Source organism: Xyrauchen texanus, chromosome 43 (genome assembly GCF_025860055.1).
Source record: "Xyrauchen texanus isolate HMW12.3.18 chromosome 43, RBS_HiC_50CHRs, whole genome shotgun sequence".
In the NCBI taxonomy this organism is placed as follows: Eukaryota; Metazoa; Chordata; class Actinopteri; order Cypriniformes; family Catostomidae; genus Xyrauchen; species Xyrauchen texanus.
This window is the reverse complement of record NC_068318.1, coordinates 16,240,049-16,262,572: the sequence shown is the minus strand read 5'-3', so window position 1 is coordinate 16,262,572 and position 22,524 is coordinate 16,240,049. Positions and strand designations below refer to the sequence as shown.

The 22,524-nt window shown below is 38.3% G+C and overlaps 1 protein-coding gene across 4 annotated transcripts; it reads right to left on the bottom strand.

Annotated features, from left to right (window-relative positions):
• Positions 1 to 356: 356 nt before the first annotated feature.
• On the bottom strand, positions 357 to 20,277 carry LOC127635985 (arrestin red cell-like). Of its 4 annotated transcripts, none has more exons than XM_052116320.1 (16): positions 19,713 to 20,277; positions 19,049 to 19,079; positions 18,894 to 18,954; positions 18,741 to 18,785; positions 18,373 to 18,569; positions 17,547 to 17,606; positions 17,341 to 17,408; positions 17,120 to 17,255; positions 15,679 to 15,763; positions 15,457 to 15,529; positions 13,457 to 13,594; positions 10,306 to 10,389; positions 9,569 to 9,592; positions 3,323 to 3,399; positions 1,409 to 1,463; positions 357 to 1,288 (listed from the first exon to the last, which is right to left on the bottom strand). In XM_052116320.1, exons 1-16 carry the CDS (start codon positions 19,733 to 19,735, stop codon positions 1,198 to 1,200), a joined length of 1,248 nt encoding a protein of 415 aa, XP_051972280.1. In that variant the 5' UTR covers positions 19,736 to 20,277; the 3' UTR covers positions 357 to 1,197. The 4 variants fall into 4 exon arrangements, with proteins under 4 accessions (XP_051972280.1, XP_051972281.1, XP_051972282.1 ...); XM_052116321.1 differs by having other exon boundaries at positions 357 to 1,285; XM_052116322.1 differs by lacking the exon at positions 9,569 to 9,592.
• Between the last annotated feature and the right edge of the window lie 2,247 nt (positions 20,278 to 22,524).

The window sequence follows — 22,524 nt, the reverse complement described above, 5'->3', positions numbered from 1 at the left end:
TTCAGCACTGAAGCTCCCAAAAGCATATAAATGCTGCATAAAAATAATCCATTCAACTCCAGTGGGTAAATCAATGTCTTCAGAAGTGGTATGATAGGTGTGGGTGAGAAACCGATTAATATTTAACTCCTTTTTTACTTTAAGTTCTCCCTGCTCAGTAGGTGGCAATATGCACAAAGAATGTGAATCACAAAAACAAAACACATAGAAGAGAGGAGCGTTTAGGAGGGCTGTTTGAAAGTGTATATTTATAGTAAAAATAAATATACACTTGAGTGAACTATCCTTTTCATAATCCATATCCCTTTAACATCCTTATTATTCAATGAAACAGTCCTGTTATTTTTCTTTGTTTTTATTTTAAAAAGTAAATACAAATTTGGCTTTAAAAGATAAAATGAAAAGATCAAAGCAGCACTTTCATATATTTATAACCTAAATGAACAGTATGTATTCAGTCACATATTATCCTAACAGCAGCACTGAGAAACATGCACAGACTAAATCACAAACCATCCATAACTGTAATGCACAGGGGGCTATTTTACACAAATCACAGGAAAAGCATGACTGTCTTTGTAAAGTAATAAATAGAGGCTCTTAAAAATTTAAATTTAGCTTTTATTTCTTAAAGGGCTAGTTCACCCAAAAATGAAAAATCATTATCGTTATAATTTAATCACCCACATTCTGGTTTAAACCCTTATGACTTTCATTCACAGAATGAGATGCTAGGCAGAATGACAGCGTAAGTCACCATCCACTTTTAGTGTATGGAAAAAAAACAAAGATGCAGTGAATGGTGACTTACATTCTGCCTAACATCTATTGTGTTCCATGGAATATAAACCATTATATCGGTGTGATTAAATGATGAGAATTGAGTAAATTATGAATTTTCATTTTTGGGTGAACTATTCCTTTAACATAACAGTTGGCACAATATGAGAGATAATGTTACAATATGAATATGCAAAAATGAATGTGATTCCCTGGGATCTCCTCTATGATTAGCTTACTTCTCCACTTTTCCATAAAATGTCCAAATACTGTGACAACCTCAATGAGTTGAGAATTATTATTTAATTGTTATGCCAATAGAGCAACAATTGATTCTGCACCTCATGTGATGTCTATTAAGATGTTAAGATCTTCTGTTCTTTCTTAATTAGATGTGAAAAAGGGCACAGTGCAAGTTCAGCAGTCGTCCTCCTTGTCGATTACTCCTTTTAACCGCAGGCGGGCAAAGTCCTCAAATACAATGTCATCTTCCGGTGTTAAACTGCTGCTAGAAAGAGCAAAATGGAAAACAAATCTTAGAACAAGAGAAATACATGGATAATATTCAAATGAACAGTATGTTTGTTGCGGACACATTTTAACTCAGGAAATTAAACATCTGTCTCACTTTGTGTCAAACTCTATCAAGTTAATGTCAATCGGTGGATCCAACATTAGAGGAGCTGTTAAAAGAAAAAGGGGGGTGGGGGGGACAGTATTAGAGTACTTTTTATAAGCTGAACATTATATGTTTTATCTAAGTGACTGGAACACTGAGTCAATAATGAATTTATCATCCTACAATGTTTTTAGACAAAGATTTTGAAATATAATTTCTCCATCAATTCAACACATAAGTAGACAATTTAAGAGGCTAAGTCAATTTAGTTCTTTATTGTTATTATTTTAACATACAGGTGCTGGTCATATAATTAGAATTTCATCAAAAAGTTGATTTATTTCAGTAATTCCATTCAAAAAGTAAAACTTGGATAATGTATACATTCATTTCACACAGACTGATATATTTCAAGTGTTCATTCCTTTTAATTTTGATATTTACAACTGACTACTAATGAAAAACCCCAAAATCAGTATCTCAGAAAATTAGAATATTGTGAAAAGGTTCAATATTGAAGACACCAGGTGCCACACTCTAATCAGCTAATTAACTCAAAACACCTGCAAAGGCCTTTAAATGGTCTCTCAGTCTAGTTCTTTAGGCTACACAATCATGGGGAAGACTGCTGACTTGACAGCTGTCCAAAAGATGACCATTGACACCTTGCACATGTAGGGCAAGACACAAAAGGTCATTGCTAAAGAGGCTGGCTGTTCACAGAGCTCTGTGTCCAAGCACATTAATAGAGAGGTGAAGGGAAGGAAAAGATGTGGTAGAAAAAAAGTGTACAAGCAATAGGGATAACCGCACCCTGGAGAGGATTGTGAAACAAAACCCATTCAAAAATGTGGGGGAGATTCACAAAGAGTGGACTGCAGCTGGAGTCAGTGCTTCAAGAACCACCACGCACAGACGTATGCAAGACATGGGTTTCAGCTGTCGCATTCCTTGTGTCAAGCCACTCTTGAACAAGACACAGCGTCAGAAGCGTCTCGCCTGGGCTAAAGACAAAAAGGACTGGAGTGGTCCAAAGTTATGTTCTCTGATGAAATACATTTTGCATTTCCTTTGGAAATCAAGGTCCCAGAGTCTGGAGGAAGAGAGGAGAGGTACAGAATCCACGTTGCTTGAAGTCCAGTGTAAAATTTCCACAGTCAGTGATGGTTTGGGGTGCTATGTCATCTGCTGGTGTTGGTCCACTGTGTTTTCTGAGGTCCAAGGTCAACGCAGCCGTCTACCAGGAAGTTTTAGAGCACTTCATAATTCCTGCTGCTGACCAACTTTATGGAGATGCAGATTTCATTTTCCAACAGGACTTGGCACCTGCACACAGTGCCAAAGCTACCAGTACCTGGTTTAAGGACCATGGTATCCCTGTTCTTAATTGGCCAGCAAACTCGCCTGACCATAACCCTATGAGGTATTGTGAAGAGGAACAATGCAGAAGAGCTGAAGGCCACTATCAGAGCAACCTGGGCTCTCATAACACCCGAGCAGTACCACAGACTGATTGACTCCATGCCACGCCGCATTGCTGCAGTAATTCAGGCAAAAGCCGCCCCAACTAAGTATTGAGTGCTGTACATGCTCATACTTTTCATGTTCATACTTTTCAGTTGGCCAACATTTCTAAAAATCCTTTTTTTTTTTTTAATTGGTCTTAAGTAATATTCTAATTTTCGGAGATACTGAATTTGGGATTTTCATTAGTTGTCAGTTTTAATCATCACAATGAAATGAAATAAACATTTGCAATATATCAGTCTGTGTGTAATGAATGAATATAATATCAAAGTTTCACTTTTTGAATGGAATTACTGAAATAAATCAACGTTTTGATGATATTCTAATTATATGACCAGCACCTGTATACATGTGATGAATGATGTGGTTTGTGTTTAATCATGGTTTCATTTGTACCTGAGGTTGAATGGGAAAGGGTGGAGTCTGTGGGTTTTGGATGCATTAAGACAAATGGCAGTTCCACTGAGACATCCCTGAAAAAGAGAAAAACAAAACCAACGCTGCCATCATTTTAAATACTTATGGTGAGTGTTAGCTCAGAATAGGCCACATACACACATCAGATAAATACTATAGGTAGACCAATATATTGGCTTTACCAGAGATTATTTAGCAGAGACGGGCCACTTCTATTAAAATGAATGGGAGAAATCGGAAGGCCCAACCAAGCAGCTCCGAGCACCCAATGGTCATGGATGTAGAAAGGAAGTCCCGCCTTAGTTAAACCAGCCAATCACCTTTTAGATACAGACATCACCTGTCAATCAACTATTGCGCATTAGCCATACAAGCCGAGAAATTTTTTCTTTTTAGCGTGATATGAGGTGAAGCACAATTTATGATACCAGTATTGTCAGATTTATACTGCCAATTTAAAATATGCTCTTTGAATGTAAACTTGACCAAAGGTTTTTGAAATTTTGGTGTTAATTCAAGTAAATTGGAGCTGCACTGGCATGACTGGAAATAGCCTTCCGGGAGCATTCCAAAGATGTCCGATATTGGACTGACTTGCAAGAAAGACTGTGGCTTCACAGATTAATCTGTGCCGTTAGTTGCTTTTGTTTTTTAGAAATATCGGTTCTCGGCAAAAACTTTTTTTTTATGTGGCCAGCACTGGTGGATTCAACAGTTAAAATAGCAGCCTCTAGACGTGAAATTAAGGCTACATCTACATTAATCCTGAAACTGCCGTTTTTGTTTCAAAATGCTCTCCATCCACACTAGTGTTTTCGAGCATTTTCCAAAAGTTGCTTGTCCACACTGAAACGTATGAAAACGCTGAAATAATTGTACTGCGCATGCGCAAGTTCCCCTTTGCATGTATGGTCTGAAACGCAATTGTCTTTGTGTTCCGTCGCAGGACACCAATTCCGAGTAAACGTCCCTGTGGAGCGGAGGGGGGCGGGGCAGGGCCGGGCTAGAATGTCGCACGCCCGGTCCCCAATCGGCCTGATGGGGCGCGCAAAGGATAAAGGCGGCCGGTGACGATGGTTCGAGAGAGAGAGAATTACGGGCATGTCCGTCATGTGCGTGATATGTTTGTGCTTTTAGTTTAAGTTTATTAAATTATTATTTATATTGACAAGCCGGTTCACCACTGTAATGGGCAAGGAGGCAGCGAGAACCGGCTTGTCAATATAAATAATAATTTAATGAAAACTTAAACCAAAAGCACAAACATATCACGCACATGACGGACATGCCCGTAATTCTCTCTCTCTCGAACCATTACAGTCCCCCTTACAGTCCCTTCCCCTTTGAAAGAATAGGATTTGAAGGAATAGGGTTGCAGCGGTATACCGGTTTCACGGTATACCACGGTTTGAAAATTGACGGTTATCATACCATGTACATTTGCTTATCTACGGTATTGAGAAAAAAATGCAACCGGATGGAGATTCTCACATGCACATCTCCTTTCCTTCTCGACTGTCTGTCAGACCCCCATTGAAGATATTTCGGCGGCCGCCCAAGTAATCAACTATTTAGGACTGCCGAGGCAGATTTAATGATAATCTCGCAAACAGCTAAAGGCTTCTCATCTGCACTTTCGCGAGTGTAATGAGTTGTGCTAATTATCTGCTCTTCTCTCTGGCATGCGCGTTCAACAACTGGGCTTCCCTCGCTATTGCGGAGCGCAGACATCAAAACTGAAGTGTTATATTTTGACAAAATGTTTTAGTTTCATATGAAATCATCTAAAAGGTAGAATGTATTAGACCTCATTTTATATCAACAATGGTAGTTTTAAGATGTGTTTCAACTAGAATTTATTTTTCATAAATAATTTATTATTATTATTAAAGACTCCACTCCTGGTCCCAGCGGAATACCTTACAAGGTCTATAAACAGTGCCCAAGGCTCCTTTTACGACTCTGGAAAATCCTGAAGGTGTTCTGGCAGAGAGGGAAGGTGGCTTCCCAATGGAGATCAGCAGAGGGGATCTGGATACCCAAAGAAGAGAATGCAAGTACCATCGAGCAGTTTCGCATAATCTCGCTGCTCTGTGTTGAAGGTAAAATCTTCTTCAAGATCGTGTCACAACGGCTAGTGGAGTTCCCTCTTGAAGAACGGGTATATAGACACCTCAGTGCAAAAGGGGGAAGTCCCAGGAGTACCTGGATGCTTAGAGCACACAGGAGTGGTGAGCCAGTTGATCCGTGAGGCAAAGGAGAACAGAGGAGACCTTGCCGTACTCTGGCTGGATCTTACCAATGCCTACGGGTCTATTCCCCACAAGCTGGTCAAAGAAGCACTGACAAGACATCATGTGCCAGAGACGATCCGCAACCTTATTCTGGAATACTACAACAGTTTCAGATTGAGAGTTTCATCAGGAACGGTAACATCTGCCTGGCAACGGCTAGAGAAGGGTATTATCACTGGCTGTACAATCTCCGTACCACTCTTCGCTCTAGCCATGAACATGATCGTCAAATCAGCAGAGGTGGAATGTAGAGGTCCCATGTCTAGATCTGGTACTCAGCAGCCACCCATAAGAGCCTTCATGGATGACCTTACTGTGACAGCAGCTTCAGTTCCCGGGTGTAGATGGCTTCTTCAGGGGCTCCAACGCCTCATCCTATGGGCAAGGATGAGTTTTAAGCCAGCCAAGTCCAGGTCCCTGGTTTTAAAGAAAGGCAAAGTGGCCGATAGGTTCCGCTTTAACTTGGAGGGTACACAAATTCCTTCAGTAACAGAAAGACCAGTCAAGAGCTTGGGGAAGATCTTTGACAGCTCCTGAAGGACACAACCACGCTCCAACAAACCAGAAGCGACATGATGAACTGGCTCACGGCAGTCGACAAGTCGGGGCTTCCAGGAAAGTACAAAACCTGGATGTACCAACATGGAATCCTACCAAGGCTTCTCTGGCCCCTTCTTATATACGAGGTACCCATGACAACAGTAGAAGCACTGGAGAGAACCATCAGTCAGTTCCTAAGGAGGTGGTTAGGACTCCCACAGTCCCTGAGTAACATCGCTCTCTATGGCCATTCCACCAAGTTGCAACTTCCCATCAGCAGCTTGTCCGAGGAATTCAAGGTCACACGTGCCCGGGAGGTCATCATGTACCGAGATTCCTCCGATGCCAAAGTCTCCTCAGCTGGAATCTGTGTTAAGACGGGAAGGAAGTGGAAGGCACAGGAAGCGGTGGACAGAGCGGAGGCTCGGCTGAGGCATGGTGTCTTGGTTGCAACGTGGCAGTGGGACGTGCAGGCCTGGGCAGTTTCCCTAAGCCACGCTATGACAAATCAAGAGGGAGGGAGAAGCGTCAGTTGGTGCTGGACGAGGTGCGGGCAGAGGTGGAGGAGGACCGCATGACCAAGATGGCCGGTATGAAACAGCAAGGCGCCTGGACTAGGTGGGAGAACGCCGAGCAGCGCAAGATCACCTGGGCAGAGCTGTGGAGCTCTGAACCACAGCGCATCAAGTTCCAGATCCGTTCGGTGTACGATCTTCTACCTAGCCCATCCAACCTACACCACTGGGGCCTGGTAGACTTACCAACATGCCAACTGTGCCAAAGGAGTGGCACACTGGAGCACATCCTCAGCTGCTGTCCAAAGGCTTTGGGGGATGGGCGGTATCGCTGGTGGAGGAGTGCAGGAGCGGCGGCTGGAAAACACGCAATGAGCCAGTGGAGGTCGGTTGCCGGGGCTTTGCAGGACAGTCGTTACCCCGAACACTCAAACTCCTTGGAGTTAAAGGACAACTGTGCAGGCAAGCCATAAAGAACATCTCTGAGGCTGCCGAAAAAGCCTCACGATGGTTGTGGATCAGGAGGGGTAACCGTGGAGTAGCACGCCACTTGGACACAGGCCGGGGACTGATCACCCCCGGCTGGGTCGCCCGGGCGAGAGTGTCTGTTGATTAAAGACCCGAAACACCTTTTGACCCCGGGTTCAACACTGATGACGTGTCCAAGTAGCACCAGAAGGTGTATGTTAGAACACTGACCTAACCATGGTAATGAGGAGCATTTCTTTCTGTGTAATATGTGTATAAATATTTAATATTAGGTAACAAATAGGATAATAATGGGCCCATATAAGTAAATATGCTCTTCAATTTTTAAAAGGGGAGAGACAACTTCCTGTAGATTTTGACATCAACAAAAATAATGTCACTTGATGCATGTCCTTGTACTGGAAAACCATGAACAAAACTATACAACACAAAAGGACATGCAACCCAGGATACATTAAATACAGGTTATGTTTAATCTATGCCAGGTTGACGCTTGATTTCCAATGTAAAATCTGTCCTGAAGCAAAACCAGTTTAGTTAAATGTACAGACAGGAGCAGTCTGGCTGTGTTGTCATGCACCTGCAGTATATGTTAACTGTTAATGATCATAGGACATTACTTTAAAAGCTCATACAGCTGAAGTTATTTTTCATTTAGTAGTTAATTTAACATTCTATGCTAACATGCTTTAGTTATATAACATGTTATAGTTACATGCAATTTTTTTTATCATGTTTATAATTCTGTTTATTATAATTCTGTTAGCTTTCTTATTTTTTCTATTTTCAAAAGGGAGACTTTATTTTTACATACTTCAGTAAAATAAATGGTTTCAAGTTTCAATTATAATAAAGTGTTTGCTCAAAAATAAATAGATAAATAAAATAACCCTTCTGTTTTCACTGATAATAGTAATTGTGTAATACCGTATACAGTGACATTTTCTGAGACGTTATCATACCGTTGCAACCCTACAAAGTAACATTTATTTTTTTTAAACGCTATCAAAGTGAGTATCAAGTACAACAGCGTCGCCACCATCTTGATTGTTTTGGTTGGATAGATCACAGGACTCTGTCACATGACAACAAATACATCATCATTTTCAGATATATCCATTTTCACAGTTCACACTACAATGCGAAAACTGTGTTTTCAAATGTATCCACTTTGGAGTACTTTTTCAAAAAGCTCAGTTTTCGCAGACAAAATACCATCTCTGTGTGGATGGAAGGCCAAAATGTAGAGAAAAAGAAGTGTTTTCAAACGAACGTGTTGACAAAGCATAAAACTAAGTCTTGGCTAACACAGTCAAAAACAAACTTGGCGTTTGTTGTGGAGTTACCTTATTAAAAGTCTGTGCAATTAAACTAAGTGTTATTATTCAGGAATGTTGCTATAAATATATTAATCCTAGCTTACTTTCTCTGCAATATTCGGTTCAAACTGTTGCTCTGCCATGACAGTAGGCTAGCATCTATCTCACCGTAGAAACGGACAGTTCACACTAATGTCCTCTATAGTGCCTCTTGTGCTAACGTTAAGAATGCAACGCTTTCTGATGTGTTATGAATGGCGGTCTGACACATTTTGGAATGAAAAATCAAGCTTGCTTAGCTAGAAGCATCTCCATTCACATACTTGCATAGTTGTGGCTATAATGAGCATAAACAAAACATGGTCATCTGTTGATGACAGTTAACTAAAAATTCACAGACAATACTATGTCTCTGGTCGCTAATATAATTTTGGTCAATAATAGTGAACACTAAACAAGTTTGTTCACAGCAGCTATACATAAAGTGTTGCTATGGTTATAACTGTATAAAGCAATGCCATTTCAGCAGTTACTCTGTATTCTGTACACACAAACCACTAAACAACATTTAAATACAGTTGTCAATCCTAAAACTCTTCAATGTGTATGTGGCCATAAAATGTGTGTATTTTTATTTTCCCCCTTTTTCTCCCCAATTTGGAATGCCCAATTCCCAAAGCCTCCAAGTCTTTGTGGTGATGTAGTGACTCCACACGAGGATCAATCAGTGTGGCGGAGGATGAATCTCAGTTGCCTCCACGTCTGACACGTCAATCCGTGCATCTTATCACGTGGCTTGTTGAGCGCGTTACCGTGGAGACCTAGTGTGTGTGGAGGCTCACGTTATTCTCCACGGCATCCACGCACAACTCACTACGTGCCTCACCGGGAGCAAGAACCACACATAAAATGTTTGTATTGAGGTTAGTGCTCTAAAACTAGAGTTAGCAGACAGGCAACATCCGAGTAAAGATGAGCAGAGCGCTGAACACCATGCAAATCTCCTTTTAATGCAAACCTAGAAAGGCACTACAGCAAGCCACCAGACTGCACATTGGATGTATTTACCTCTCCAGCAAGCTGCTTAATAGCCTGATGCGACAGACACATGGAGGAGAAGGAAACATACAGAGAGAGAGAGAGAGATAAAACAATGGGAGATTGACAAAATGATTCAACAGCCTGAACGAAGCAGCACAGAGAGGCGAGAGTTTAGGGAGGGAATCTATATCAAAAAGGCTCTCTCAAAATCCTGCAAAACAAAATCTACACAAACCCTTTAAGTGATAGTTCACTTTAAAAATTAAATTCTGTCATTTACTCACCCTAATGTCATTCCAAACCTGTATGACTTTTTTCCATGGAACAAAGAAAAAATATCGAAATAACTGGTCATTGTTTTACATATAATTGCAATGCAAGGTGACTAAGGTTTTCATACGTCAAAAAGGACACAAAAGCACCATACAATTCTTCACATTTTCTCCTTTTGTGGTCCACGGTAGAAAACGAGTAAATGATCAGAGAATTTTCATTTTTGGGTGAACTATCCCTTTAACTACTCTATTTTAATAGAGAATTTGAGCAGGTGACACAAACAGCATAGGCAGGTGAATCCTAATTTGATGTTGCATGTGACTTTTGTGATTTGTGTACGAGTACACACACACAAAATTAACTACATTACATGAGACATAATTGGGCTGATCAGTCATTAAAATCTGGGGAAGATTACACACCAATGACAAATGTTTCCCAGTGCGTGACAGTAGGCGGAAGCAGGTGTGACAGAACACATGACTCACCCTCCGCGGGAGACCACCAGCTTGACTTTGACCCGATATGACACCAGGACTCCCAGAACCTCCTTATTACTCACATCCTTCACACTGCAGAACCCAAACAAACAAATATCAGTCAGTCAGCTTACCACAACCCATCTTGTCTATAAGAATCATGTTAATTCTTCTAATGAACTTAAAATGACACATTTCTGAGTAAAGGCCTGTTCAGACCAAATCCAAGACAAATTGATCTATTCACACAGAGCGAAACAAATAAAATGAAAAACAAATTCACCCCTGTACAGTAGGTGGTGCTGTTCCACAAACATTTATTCTGATGCATGGATTCAGCTGTCAATGCATGAGATTAATATATTTAACGCTGTTAAGGCATTTATTTACCTAGTTTTGCATAACTTTTTCATTATGTTCTTTTCATGTTTTTGATGCATTTTGGAATATAGAAACTGTGTTTTCTTGCGAGAGAGATGTAAAGAGAGCTGTTACATTTGTCCAGTGTTTTCGGTCTTTATATTAACAGTAAGCATTTATTTTGCTACAAGTACATTCCAAATAAGCTCCCAAACCAAGCTTCTCTTTTTTAATGCCTGGGTGATATAACACAAGGTACTGCAATATAAAAAAAAACATGAATTCGAATAAATCAAGTAAAACAGGTTTACCGTGACAACACACTTGGTGCCATCATCATCCAACACAAATTATAAATGCCCACCTGAAAATTAATGTTCAACAAGCTGAAAGTAGCAGATCTATTTCTTTGCGCAACAAGTGAAAATGGAATTGAAATGTTTTTGTTGTGACTGTAAATGTTCACTTTTCCATGGCCACAGTGTTAAATTAGAGATTGCAGGTTATATTCATACAACTGTATTTTTTAATGTATTTTTTCAATAGTACAAGCACTCAAATGTGAAAATGTGGAATAATCAATAAGTTCCAAGTTCTGTGAAGATGACAAGAAATTTCAAGCACTGAAAAGTCATATCATTATTACACATGCAATATGACATCATATGGATAGAATAGACAATGGAATTTGTACATTTTACAAATATCTAAAATGTTGTTAAAATCGTATAAAACAATATATATATATAAAAAATACAATTTCACGTAGAAAAAATTTAGCCAATACAATTTGTTAGTATTTGGTAGCATTGCCCCTTTACTTGGGTAGCCATCCACAAGCTTCTCACAATAATTTGCTGGAATTTTGTCCCATTCCTCCAGACAGAACTGTTGTAACTGAGTCAGGTTTGAAGGCCTCCTTGCTCGCACACACATTTTCAGTTCTGCCCACACATTTTCTATGGGATTGAGGTCAGGGGTTTGTGATGGCCACTCAAATACCTTGACTTTATTGTCCTTAAGCCATTTTGCCACAATTTTGGAGGTATGCTTGGGGTCATTGTCCATTTGGAAGACCCATTTGTAACTATGCTTTAACATCCTGGCTGATGTCTTGAGATGTTGCCTCGATAGATCTACATAATTTTACTTCCTCATGATGCCATCAATTTTGTGAAGTATACCAGCCCCTCCAACAGCAAAGCACCCCCACATCATGATGTTGCCACCCCCATGCTTCACAGTTGGGATGGTGTTCTTCAGCTTGCAAGTCTCAACCTTTTTCCTCCAAACATAATGATGGTCATTATGGCCAAAAAGTTTAATTTTTGCTTCATCAGACCAGAGGACATTTCTCCAAAAAGTTCAATCTTTGTCCCCATGTGCACTTGCAAACTGTAGTCTGGCTTTTTATGGCGGTTTTGGAGCAGTAGACTCTTCCTTGCTGAGCAACCTTTCAGATTATGATGATATAGGACTCATTTTACTGTGGATATAGATACTTTCCTCCAGCATCTTCACAAGGCCCTGTTGTTCTGGGATTGATTTGAACTTTTCGCACCAAACTGCGTTCATCTCAAGGATACAGAATGCATCTCCTTCCTGAGCGGCATTATGGCTGCATGGTCCCATGGTGTTTATACAGGTGTACTATTGTTGTGCAGATGAACGTGGTACCTTCAGCAATTTGGAAATTGCTCCCAAGGATGAACCAAACTTGTGGAGGTCCACATTTTATTTCTGAGATCTTTGCTGATTTATTTTAATTTTCCCATGTTGTAAAGCAAAAAGCTTTGAAGGTAGACCTTAAAATTCATCCACCTCCAATTGACTTCAATTAGCCTATCAGATGCTAATTGGCTCATTGCCTAAAGCTACTTAATGGCACAGTTAACTTTTGTTTAATGTTCAGTTTTCAGAGTTGCAACAAGACTTACTTTCTCATGTCAAAAGCACTAAAGAGGACTTTTTGGTTAAAGTTCAATAAAAAAAGAAGCATTCTTAAATCAGAACTATGTGTTTTCTTCTACTGTAATATCAGTAATGAAATTCTGTTGGTCTTATTAAAATGAAACGTTTCTATATTATAAGTTTATTTACAAACTGTACATTTGGGTGTCCAGCAATATGGCCCACGCTGCACAAATGCCTGTTTACCCCATTCTACATGTATAACTTAATATAAAAACAAAAATAAAAACTTAATTTAATGAAAAACTAAACTATAAAATATTTCAAAAATAAAACTCAACTAAAATGAACAAATAACTAACAAACAAAATGAAAACCAAACTAAGCTGGAGTGAACAATTTAAAATTAAATAGAAATATAAACTAAATTAAAAATGTAAAACTATTATAACCTTGATCAGAACATTAAAAACATTACATAAAAGTAAAAATGGGTTCACAGTCTTTTCTTTAATTATTGCATATTTGTATTGAATTTAGGGATCTTGTGCATGACGAGCAAAAAAGCACCGCTACAGGAATACTTGTATTATATTATATTACATTATCCCGTCATTAAACTTATATTATCATGGCATTAAAAATTGCTGTATTTTCAGCAATTCGTTTGGCTACATTTATGTTGCCATTTCAGAAGCAGAGCCAGTTTTAAATTTCATTGTGATGAAAAAAAAAACATTTATTTTCAATAATGCACACAAACGAGTCATGCACAAGAAGACCATGAACTATAATTTTTTTATATTTAATATTTTAGGATTAAGAAATGAAGTAGGGTCAGTGTGGATTTCATTTGACTTGAAATCAAAATAATAAGATAAACACTTACATGGTGCTGGACGCTAGGTTGGTGTCCTCGTGTTTGAGTTTTCCGTCCAGTGCTAGGCCTCTCTTCTCCCGATTGTTGTTGAGGGTGGGCGTGAGTGTGTACACTTTACAAAACGTTGAGCTGGATGCCACCTGATCACTGCAGAAAACAGGTAGATCAGAGGAGTATAAACAAAGTCACTAAACAGACTGGAGAAGACACATGAGATCAAGTTTTTTTCTAAAAATGTCCTTTTGAGCATGTTTGTTTTCCCAATGAGTTTCTGAACAACCAATTTGGAAAACCGTATTGTATTATTTGATCTACAATCTAGATCTGTAGCTCTTAAAGGGATAGTTCACCCAAAAATGAAAATTCTGTCATCATTTACTCACCCTCATATAGTTCCAAACCCATATGGGTAACACTTTACAATAAGCTTCCATTCTTTAATGTTAGTTAATGCATTAGGTATGATGAACAAACAATGAACAAAATATTTTTTAAAGCATTTTTTTAATCTTAATGTTAGTTAATAAAAACACAACAGTGCATAATTAGTTAATAGTGCGTTAACAAATGTTAACAAATACACATTTTGATTAAAAAAAAAAACATTATGAGTATGATGATGAAATTAACCAAGATGCTGAAGAAGTATTGTTCATTGTTAGTTATCAAGTGGAACCTTATTGTAAAGTCTTGCATTCTTCTACACAAAATGCGAAATGTAACAGGGTTTCTGCAGGTATCATCAAATCTAATTTAATGCTTTTTAATACCTTTTTATCAATTTTAATGCCATACACGACCCATGACTAACCACGGAGATATATATATATATATATATATATATATATACACACACACACACACACACACACACACATACATACAAACTAGACTTTTTATTTTTTTTTAAAACATGTCCTAATTGTAACCATTCAATTTGTCGATGATAATCTTGGATATTTGTGAAAATCTACATAATTTAAATAAACTGTATCACTCTGAACTGAATTAGAAATGGTTCAGAAGACATCTTAAAATGTCAACATTTATTTGCAGATATTTCACATTTAATTAAACGAATGGATGTGTATGATTGGTGCTGAACGGCATTGTTCTGACACCAGAGCACCTCTGCCTGCAGCGTCGCATTCGAACCAAATGCTGCTCAAGGTCTCTTTGTTTTCCTTCGGTAGTGGCTCTGCTGGAAGCGGTGGTCACTACAGCAGCAGTTGTGGTGTTTGTGGTGGTAGTAGTAGTTGCTGAAGAGGTAGACATAGTTAATGGCTGTCTGCCTTTTACAGCCAATTTGTGGCCATCGGACTGCATATGAGATTTAACGGCTCCATGTTGACAACCAACGGGCTGCAACCATGTCCTACATTCTTTGTCTTCCAGCCACTTTTGCTGGAATTTGCACTTCCCCATTTCTTTGAGACTTTACTAAATGTACTTTCTCTGTTCTAACTCATACAGGTCCCAGCCTGCCACTGTCACACCAATGAACATATTTTGCGACATCAAATCGAAGTTGTTAATTATTAAGTTTATTTTCAAAATAAATTGGTAATATTATTGTTTTCAAAACCATTTACCTTTTTAATGCTTGTAGGAATAACATTTAATGCTTTTTAATACCATTTAAGGCCTTATTTTTCACAAAATCCATTTAATTACTTTTAATGCTTTTCAATGCCCCACAGAAACCCTGTGTAAGAGACTGACAGACTCAGTCAACATTCCTTTTGTTTTTTCAATTAAATGAATGTTAATGGTCACTGCAGCTCTCTGTCACTTATATTCTGCCAAACATCTCCTTTTGTGCTCCACGGAAGAAAGAAACCCATAAAGGTTTAAAACAACACAATGGTGAGTAAAAGATAACAGAATTGTTATTTTGGAATTTAAAAACTATTCCTTAAATTAAAATTACTCAACTTTAAATAGAAAAGATAAATTAATCCCAAACAGAGTTATTTACACTCCAAAAAGACAGAATGTAAGAAACTTACTCTGCCTCTATTTGAGCCACTGGACACGTGTACTGCGCTGTGCTGAAGAGACAGATATCAGCACACTGTCGTACTGCCATTAGAGAGAGAGAGAGCAAAACATGATATTATATGCAAGCCATACAGTAATAATATGTTAACAGACCACAGAGGAAAGAAGAGATATGAAAATAATATCATAAACTTCAATTAGTCATGCAAGGATAGATGGCAATCTCTCACCTGATATTTTAACCCTTTTGACAGTCTTGGTTGTGTTATTGGTGACATGTACGTTAACACTGATGGGTTCTCCATGGTAATACAGCTGTGAGAAGATCAATGTAAATTTTAGCTGGGAAGCCAACATTTCTTAAAACTTGTCATAACATAAGAACCGATCTGTGCTTTAAAAGGGATAAATCACAACAACAAAAATAAAATTCTGTCATTTACTCACCATCATGTTGTTCAAAACCCTTATGACTTTCTTCCGTAGGACACAAAAGGCAGTTTTTTTTATTGTCAGTCACCTTTCACTTTCATTGCATACAGTAAAAGTGAATGGTGACCGAGGATGTAGCATTTCCTTTTGTGCTCCACGTATGAAAGAAGGTCATATGGGTTTGGAGTAGGGATATGCAAGAGTAGTCGGCTAGTTGATAAAACTGAAGTGATGCTGCTAGTCGACACTGGAATTACTAGGCGATTAATATTTTTCCTTATTAATCTGTTAAAAATGTTTACACATTTACGTATGGCTATATATATATATATATATATATATATATATATATATATATATATTTATTTATTTATTTAGAGTATAATTAATTATACTCTAAATAAATAAATATATATATATATATATATATATATATATATATATATATATATATATATATAATTATATATATATAAATATATATTTATTTAGAGTATAATTAATTATATTTTACATGCATCATTTACAATCATGTAAAAAAAGAGGATATCTGAAGCAGGAGTATACAAAGCATAATTTTACCTCAGCACGTGATTCTTTCCGCTCTCACTCGTGGCGCGCAGGAAAATATCCTCTCAAAGACAATTACTCACTGAGCTACCCAGGCCCTTGGTTAAACGTTCTTAACTGAACTGCTGTCATATTAGATCATAGGCTAATGCATGTTGTGAAATGCGCACAACTTTTCAGCACATTTTTTTCTCACACAGATTTGTCTTACCTGTTAATTACAAACAATGTCCTGATTTTTTTTATATGAAAAGTAACTTTTACTTGGAGAATTCCATTTAGAACAGGCGATTGGTCCTGCACTATTTGTTCAATTGTTTTCAATAAATACTGTATGCCTGTATTCAGAATTGTTGATTCAGTGAATGCATCATGTTCTATATTTATGTACAATGATCATAATGCAAGGTAAGCACGTTGCAGTTAATTGCCCCTTTTCAGTTGGATTTGGCTGTTGGAAAACATTAAGTATTTTAAATGGGATGCATAAACACAATGATTTAGACAGTTTTCTGGGGGTTTCTTACTTTTTATACTAGTCGACTCCAAAACGTACATTTAATCATCAGTGAAATTTCCGCACAAACCTAATTTTGAACAACATGAAGGTGAGTAAATGATGACAGGCTATTCATTTTTGGGTAAACAATTAATTTAACAGTATCATACCTCTTTGTCTAGTGAAGCTTCCAGGTGTAGAGAGCGATCTGACATTAGGAAACTCCTCGTGGTCTCCACCATTGGTTGCGGGCCAGGTTTTTCGGGGGCGTACTGGACCTTACGTATAACCAGCTGTACTGAATTCCTGCAGCAGAAGAAATAAGCTTCAAAAAGGTCTAAACTTTTACAAGGAAATGCCTCACGATTAATTAGCAGTCAAAAAAGCAAACCTTTTGTGATCCTTATCTTCCATCGATTTGGCACAGAAAGCCTTGACTTCAAAATCCACCCCACAAGCCTGGAGTGAGACAGATAGAGGTGAAGAAAGAACATTAAGAATTTGTCCAAATGTAAAAAATTAGATAAGATGTGCAAAATTGGGTGACAAATCTGAAGGTGTGAGAATGTGTTTGTTGTGTTTTGTATGTGTTAACACCTTTCCTGCATCCTCATGCCCGGGTTGCAAGGTGACTGAACATGGCAAGTTTTGTGGGATCTGAAACACACACAAACGTTCCAACTTCAAAATACACTCTAAATACTCCATATAGCCTAGTATCTGGTTGAGTACAGACCAGATACTAAATGCACACATATGGGTGTCTTTTCAACTTCAACAAGTGTTAATTTTCATAAAAACAAACAGATTTTATATGAGGGTCTCAAATAAAACTGGATTGGAAACTTTTACCATGCCATCGTCATTTGTTTGTGGTACTTTTCAAATGCCTTGTATGTATAGATTTGACTTTTTTTAGCCTTGTCACAGACAAATTATAACATATTTAAAACATTTCGGTGTATCTCACGGTTCTAGGGGTGGTAGTCAGTGTCAATACTCGTTGAGCTACCCACCCCCCCGAAGTAAAGCATTTTAAAATCTGTTCAGATTTTAAAAGTAGTGTAATTTGTGTCATCCAGCCTAAGTGAGTCTGAGCCAACTGCTGAGTTGAGTTTGGTGGATGTAGCTTTAACGCTCTAGGAGGAGTTAATTGTTAGAAAATGTGGTCTTGGTTTTAGGGATTCTGAAAAAACCCTAAACCAAGTTTTAGAAGAACAGTTTGTTGGCTGTGTCAAGCAACCATAATGACAACAATTAAATTAATTGTTGATGAACAAATATAGAAAAACATTATTTGGAGTGTGAATTTATTTTTAACATTACTATTTTGAGATCCACAAAAAAACAAAACACTTATATATACTGTGTACTGCAACATATGCATAGATTCTAAAATGTAGCAGAAACTGTTTTCACCCACAGTGAAATGGAAAGGATAAGCATGCTGGCCAAGTTTCTTCAAAAGTCTCTCCTGCAGACGACTGCTGGTCTTGGATTCTTCTGGAATGGGGGGAAAGGCTTGAAAAGTAGAGATGTAAAGATCTTTTCGGAAGGAAAGCCCTAGAACATCAAGGTCCTCGCGGCCATACCGAAACGCACAGGTTAGGGTGACAAACACTGGAAGGCAGAATACATTAAGGTCACTGGATTATTACCAGAATTACACAAATGGGACACCAATTAATGTGGGGCAAGATAACAAAAACAAGGAAAAACTATCAAAACATTCTCTAGAAGTATTTTGTGCTGCAGTGCAGACAGCAAAGTCAAAGATGCTTTCTGGCTCACCTTTTCTATCTTTGAGATATTCAGGGTCAACCAGGATCACACCATCTGTATAAGTATAAGATCTTCCATGTCAGAAACTTCCACTACAAGACTTTAAGTTCTCCATTGGTTTTGAATCAAAAACAATTAGTCTGATTGTATAAAGTAACTCACCAACAGGGTCCACGTGATCTAGGTGATCCACAAAATCTCTTTTTCCCAGGTATACTGTAACCTATGAAAACACACAGTAAAATAATAAAAGCTGTAACAATAACTTGTGGAAACCAAAACTGATTCTTCAGATAATTCCTGAAAATAGTTTTTACCTTGCAGTTTGGACTGGACTTCTTGAATACCCTTTTAAGGATGCAAATCAGTCAGTGTATGAATAATCACAGACATTATAAGAGCACCAGAACACCACAATGCAAATAATAATAAAAATCATTGATCAGGTGTAAAACTATAAGGAATGATAAGTTTAAAGTACAGCAGGTGCAGATGTTGGTTTTGCTTTGCAGAGACAACCAAGAGGTGCAAACAAATGGTGAAATTCAACAAATGGCATGCAGAGAGATCTAATTTGCTCGCGAAGAACAGAATTAGTACGAGTGCATGCTTAACAATAATACTAATAATACGGACACTATGGCTGAAGTTATTAGAAGAAGCAATAAGCGACATTTGCATTGGTTCTGCACGAGCAGCTGTTGTTAGCTGGCAGGCTATCCGACATGCATTGCAAAGGATGAATTCTCTTCTAATAAAACCTTAGAAAATACTTCAAAGGTATATTAGAAAAAAAATAGAAAAAAAAACATCAGAAACATAAAACATTTTACTATAATAAACGTGCATGCAAATTGCCGTTTCTCCATCACGCTAGGATTCTTCAGCCACGTCCAGCTACTAGATATCCTGCTGTTAGCTTTATAATTATATTGTAAACGGGCACATTTTATTTAAGTCTGAAGCGTTAAAAACACTCACCGCGTACCCGCCTTGTCCCCCATAATGAGAGAGAATGTGGCTGTGGGAAATGTATGGCACACTGAGTAAACAGCAGCTCCAGTAAGTTTGCAGTTGCTCCCTGGCAGCTGGCGGGGCAACAGGCGCGTCACGTGATCTGCCACTACCCACCTCAGTGGATTCAGAACATACGAATTGTGGCCCAACCGACACACTAATAAAATATACTATGCACTCAGCCATGTAGTGAATGCATTTTCAAAATGAAGTATCGTCCCAAATGGAACACTTAACGGTTTTTACTACACGAAAGCGTTCGGCGTTTAATAGCTGACTGAAGTGACGTTTCAAACGCATGTGATGTGTTGCCACTAGCTTTAGCCGTTAGCCAACCTCAGTTCAACACTTGCCTCTCAAACAACGTACATATTCAGACAGCTTGGGGTGATGGTAAAGCTTTCAACTCCCATTTGTAAGGTGCTGTGTCCACTGAGGTTTCGTTAGCTGGTACATTCTTCATTATTTACAATTGTTTTGTCAGACAATTTGCGCAGCCAGTTAACTCCGCCCCTTCCGATATCTACGGCAAGCCGCGTGCGCTCATCCGGGTACTTAAAGTACACTTCTTTTTGCTGCATTTTCAGTGTATACGTACTAATCGCGCTACAAAATGCCGTAGAAAAGTGCAGAAGTGAGCGTTTTGGGACGCACCTATTGAGCAGATCAGAGAAGAATAGTATATTTAATGTGCTATATAAATGAAAATAATTTCCCCTCACATGTGTGATAATTTTATATTGTGTATAATGTATTAATTTCATTATTATAATATTAGAGTAAAATAATGAATTAACTGAAAACAATACAATTGAGCCTGATGCCAGTCAGGGAAAGATTGAACCGCCTGGATATGGTATTCTTGCAGGCTGATCTGACTGAAGGGAATTTTATAATAGGTCCAAGAGATGCAGTTACATTAAATAATGTTTGTCTTTTTATTTTATTTTTGTTCATTTACAATAGGCATTTTTAACAATAGAATATTTTACATATATGACCATTCCATTGAAGAAAAAAATAAAGGAGAAACCATTTACACAAGTAATATTTGGAGACAATTTCCTAACTCAGTAAAGCATCTGTTAAAATACGTGGATATTGCTATAACTACTCTTGCTCGAAAATCTGCATTCTCCCTTTTCCAAAAATTATCACAAGATTCAAAGTGAAATAAAAAGCATTTGGCTATATTAGCAAATACTTATGCAGGATGGGAACTATTTCATCTTAACGTGCATGCTGAAAGACACAAGCAGACAAGCGCTTGCACCGTCACAAGACTCGTTCAAACAAGAGGGATCAGTGCCTTTAGAGGTAATGATAGAAAATCAGAGAAACAGCTTCTGGAGTAAATTCACGGTAAAATAAAAACATATGTAAAGTTGACATTTCTTATAATTAGGCCTACTTTGTGTGTAATTGTTGTAAATGAGTCATTAAAAAAAATAGTTAACCATGGTTTTACTAAAGTAATGTTGTAGTAAGGGTAAATAAAACAGAAGTCTAATAATTTTCTGTTTAGGCTCACAAATAATAATAATTAAAAAAAAATAACAATGACTTTAATTATGAATCAAAATAATATTTTAAATTACCCATTAAATCCCAAGAAATTGAAAATAAGTCGATTTAATAGAAGTATCGACAATATTGGACTTAAAATTATTGGTATCGGATCGAAAAGAAAATTAGTGGTATCGCCCATCCCTACTTCACGCTATTCTCAGTGGCATCCACGCACAACTCACCACACAGAGAGCGAGAACCACATTATAGCAACCGCGAGGTGGTTACTCCATGTGACTCTACCCTCCCTTGCAACCGGGCCAATAGAAACAGAGCGCAGCTGTCTCGACGTGCCTTTTTGACAATTTTAAGTTCTTTTTAACTTAGACATGGTGTTTAAAATGTCCCAGTCCTACCCGAGACGCTGAAGAAAAAGCGAGACGCGGTGCAAATGTCAAAGACGTTCGTCCAGCAAGTGTTTAAACAATGGGAAAACAGAACAGACGCGCGAAAAAACACATTCGGTGTGAACGGCCCCTAACTCGTTCGCGCGTCTGTGAGTGAGAGCGCGTGCGCGAAACAAGATCGGCAGGCCTGTTTTTTCATTCATTGCAAACCCGAACCCGAAGTCCTACTTGAAAAACTGATACGGACCCAACCCGAAACCCTGTTCGGGTTTCAGACCTCTAATTGATGGATTCTGCCAATCAAGGCCCAGGATGCATCGCTAGTGACGTACCTGATTAGGGGCGTACCCACAGGTAAGGATCGTCACCGAATTTATCTTGGATTATATTTCAACAGCAAGGTAAGAATTCTTTTTTTAAGACAACAATATCAACGGTCGATAGCACATATGTTTTGTGTATTTTTTATTTTTTATCTCCTTTTCTACCCATTTTGGAAAGCCCAATTCCACTACTAGGTTCTCGTGGTGGCATGGTTGCTCACCTCAACTCGGGTGGCGGAGGACAAGTCTCAGTTGACTGTTGCTTCTGAGACAGTCAATCCGCAATTTTTTTTTTGGCTCGTAGTGCATGACACCAGGGAGACTCCGCACGTGGATGATCATGCTAATCTCTGCAATCCATGCAGAATTTACCGCATACCCCATCTAGAGTGGGAACCACTGATCATAACCACAAGAGGTTACCCCATGTGACTCTACCCTTCTTAGCAATAGGGCCGATTTGTTGGTAGTTAGCGTCAATACAAGCTGAGCAGGGTTTGGTGAGTTACGGGAATACGCATTTAAAAAATGTAAGTA

Coding starts and splice junctions, on each gene's coding strand:
- LOC127635985 (XM_052116320.1), bottom strand. CDS start 19,735: ATGGGGGACAAGGCGGGTACGCG. Junction 19,080..19,712: donor GGGGACAAGGCGGGTACGCG/GTGAGTGTTTTT, acceptor CATCCTTAAAAG/GGTATTCAAGAAGTCCAGTC. Junction 17,607..18,372: donor CTTATCCTTTCCATTTCACT/GTGGGTGAAAAC, acceptor TGTGTGTTTCAG/ATCCCACAAAACTTGCCATG.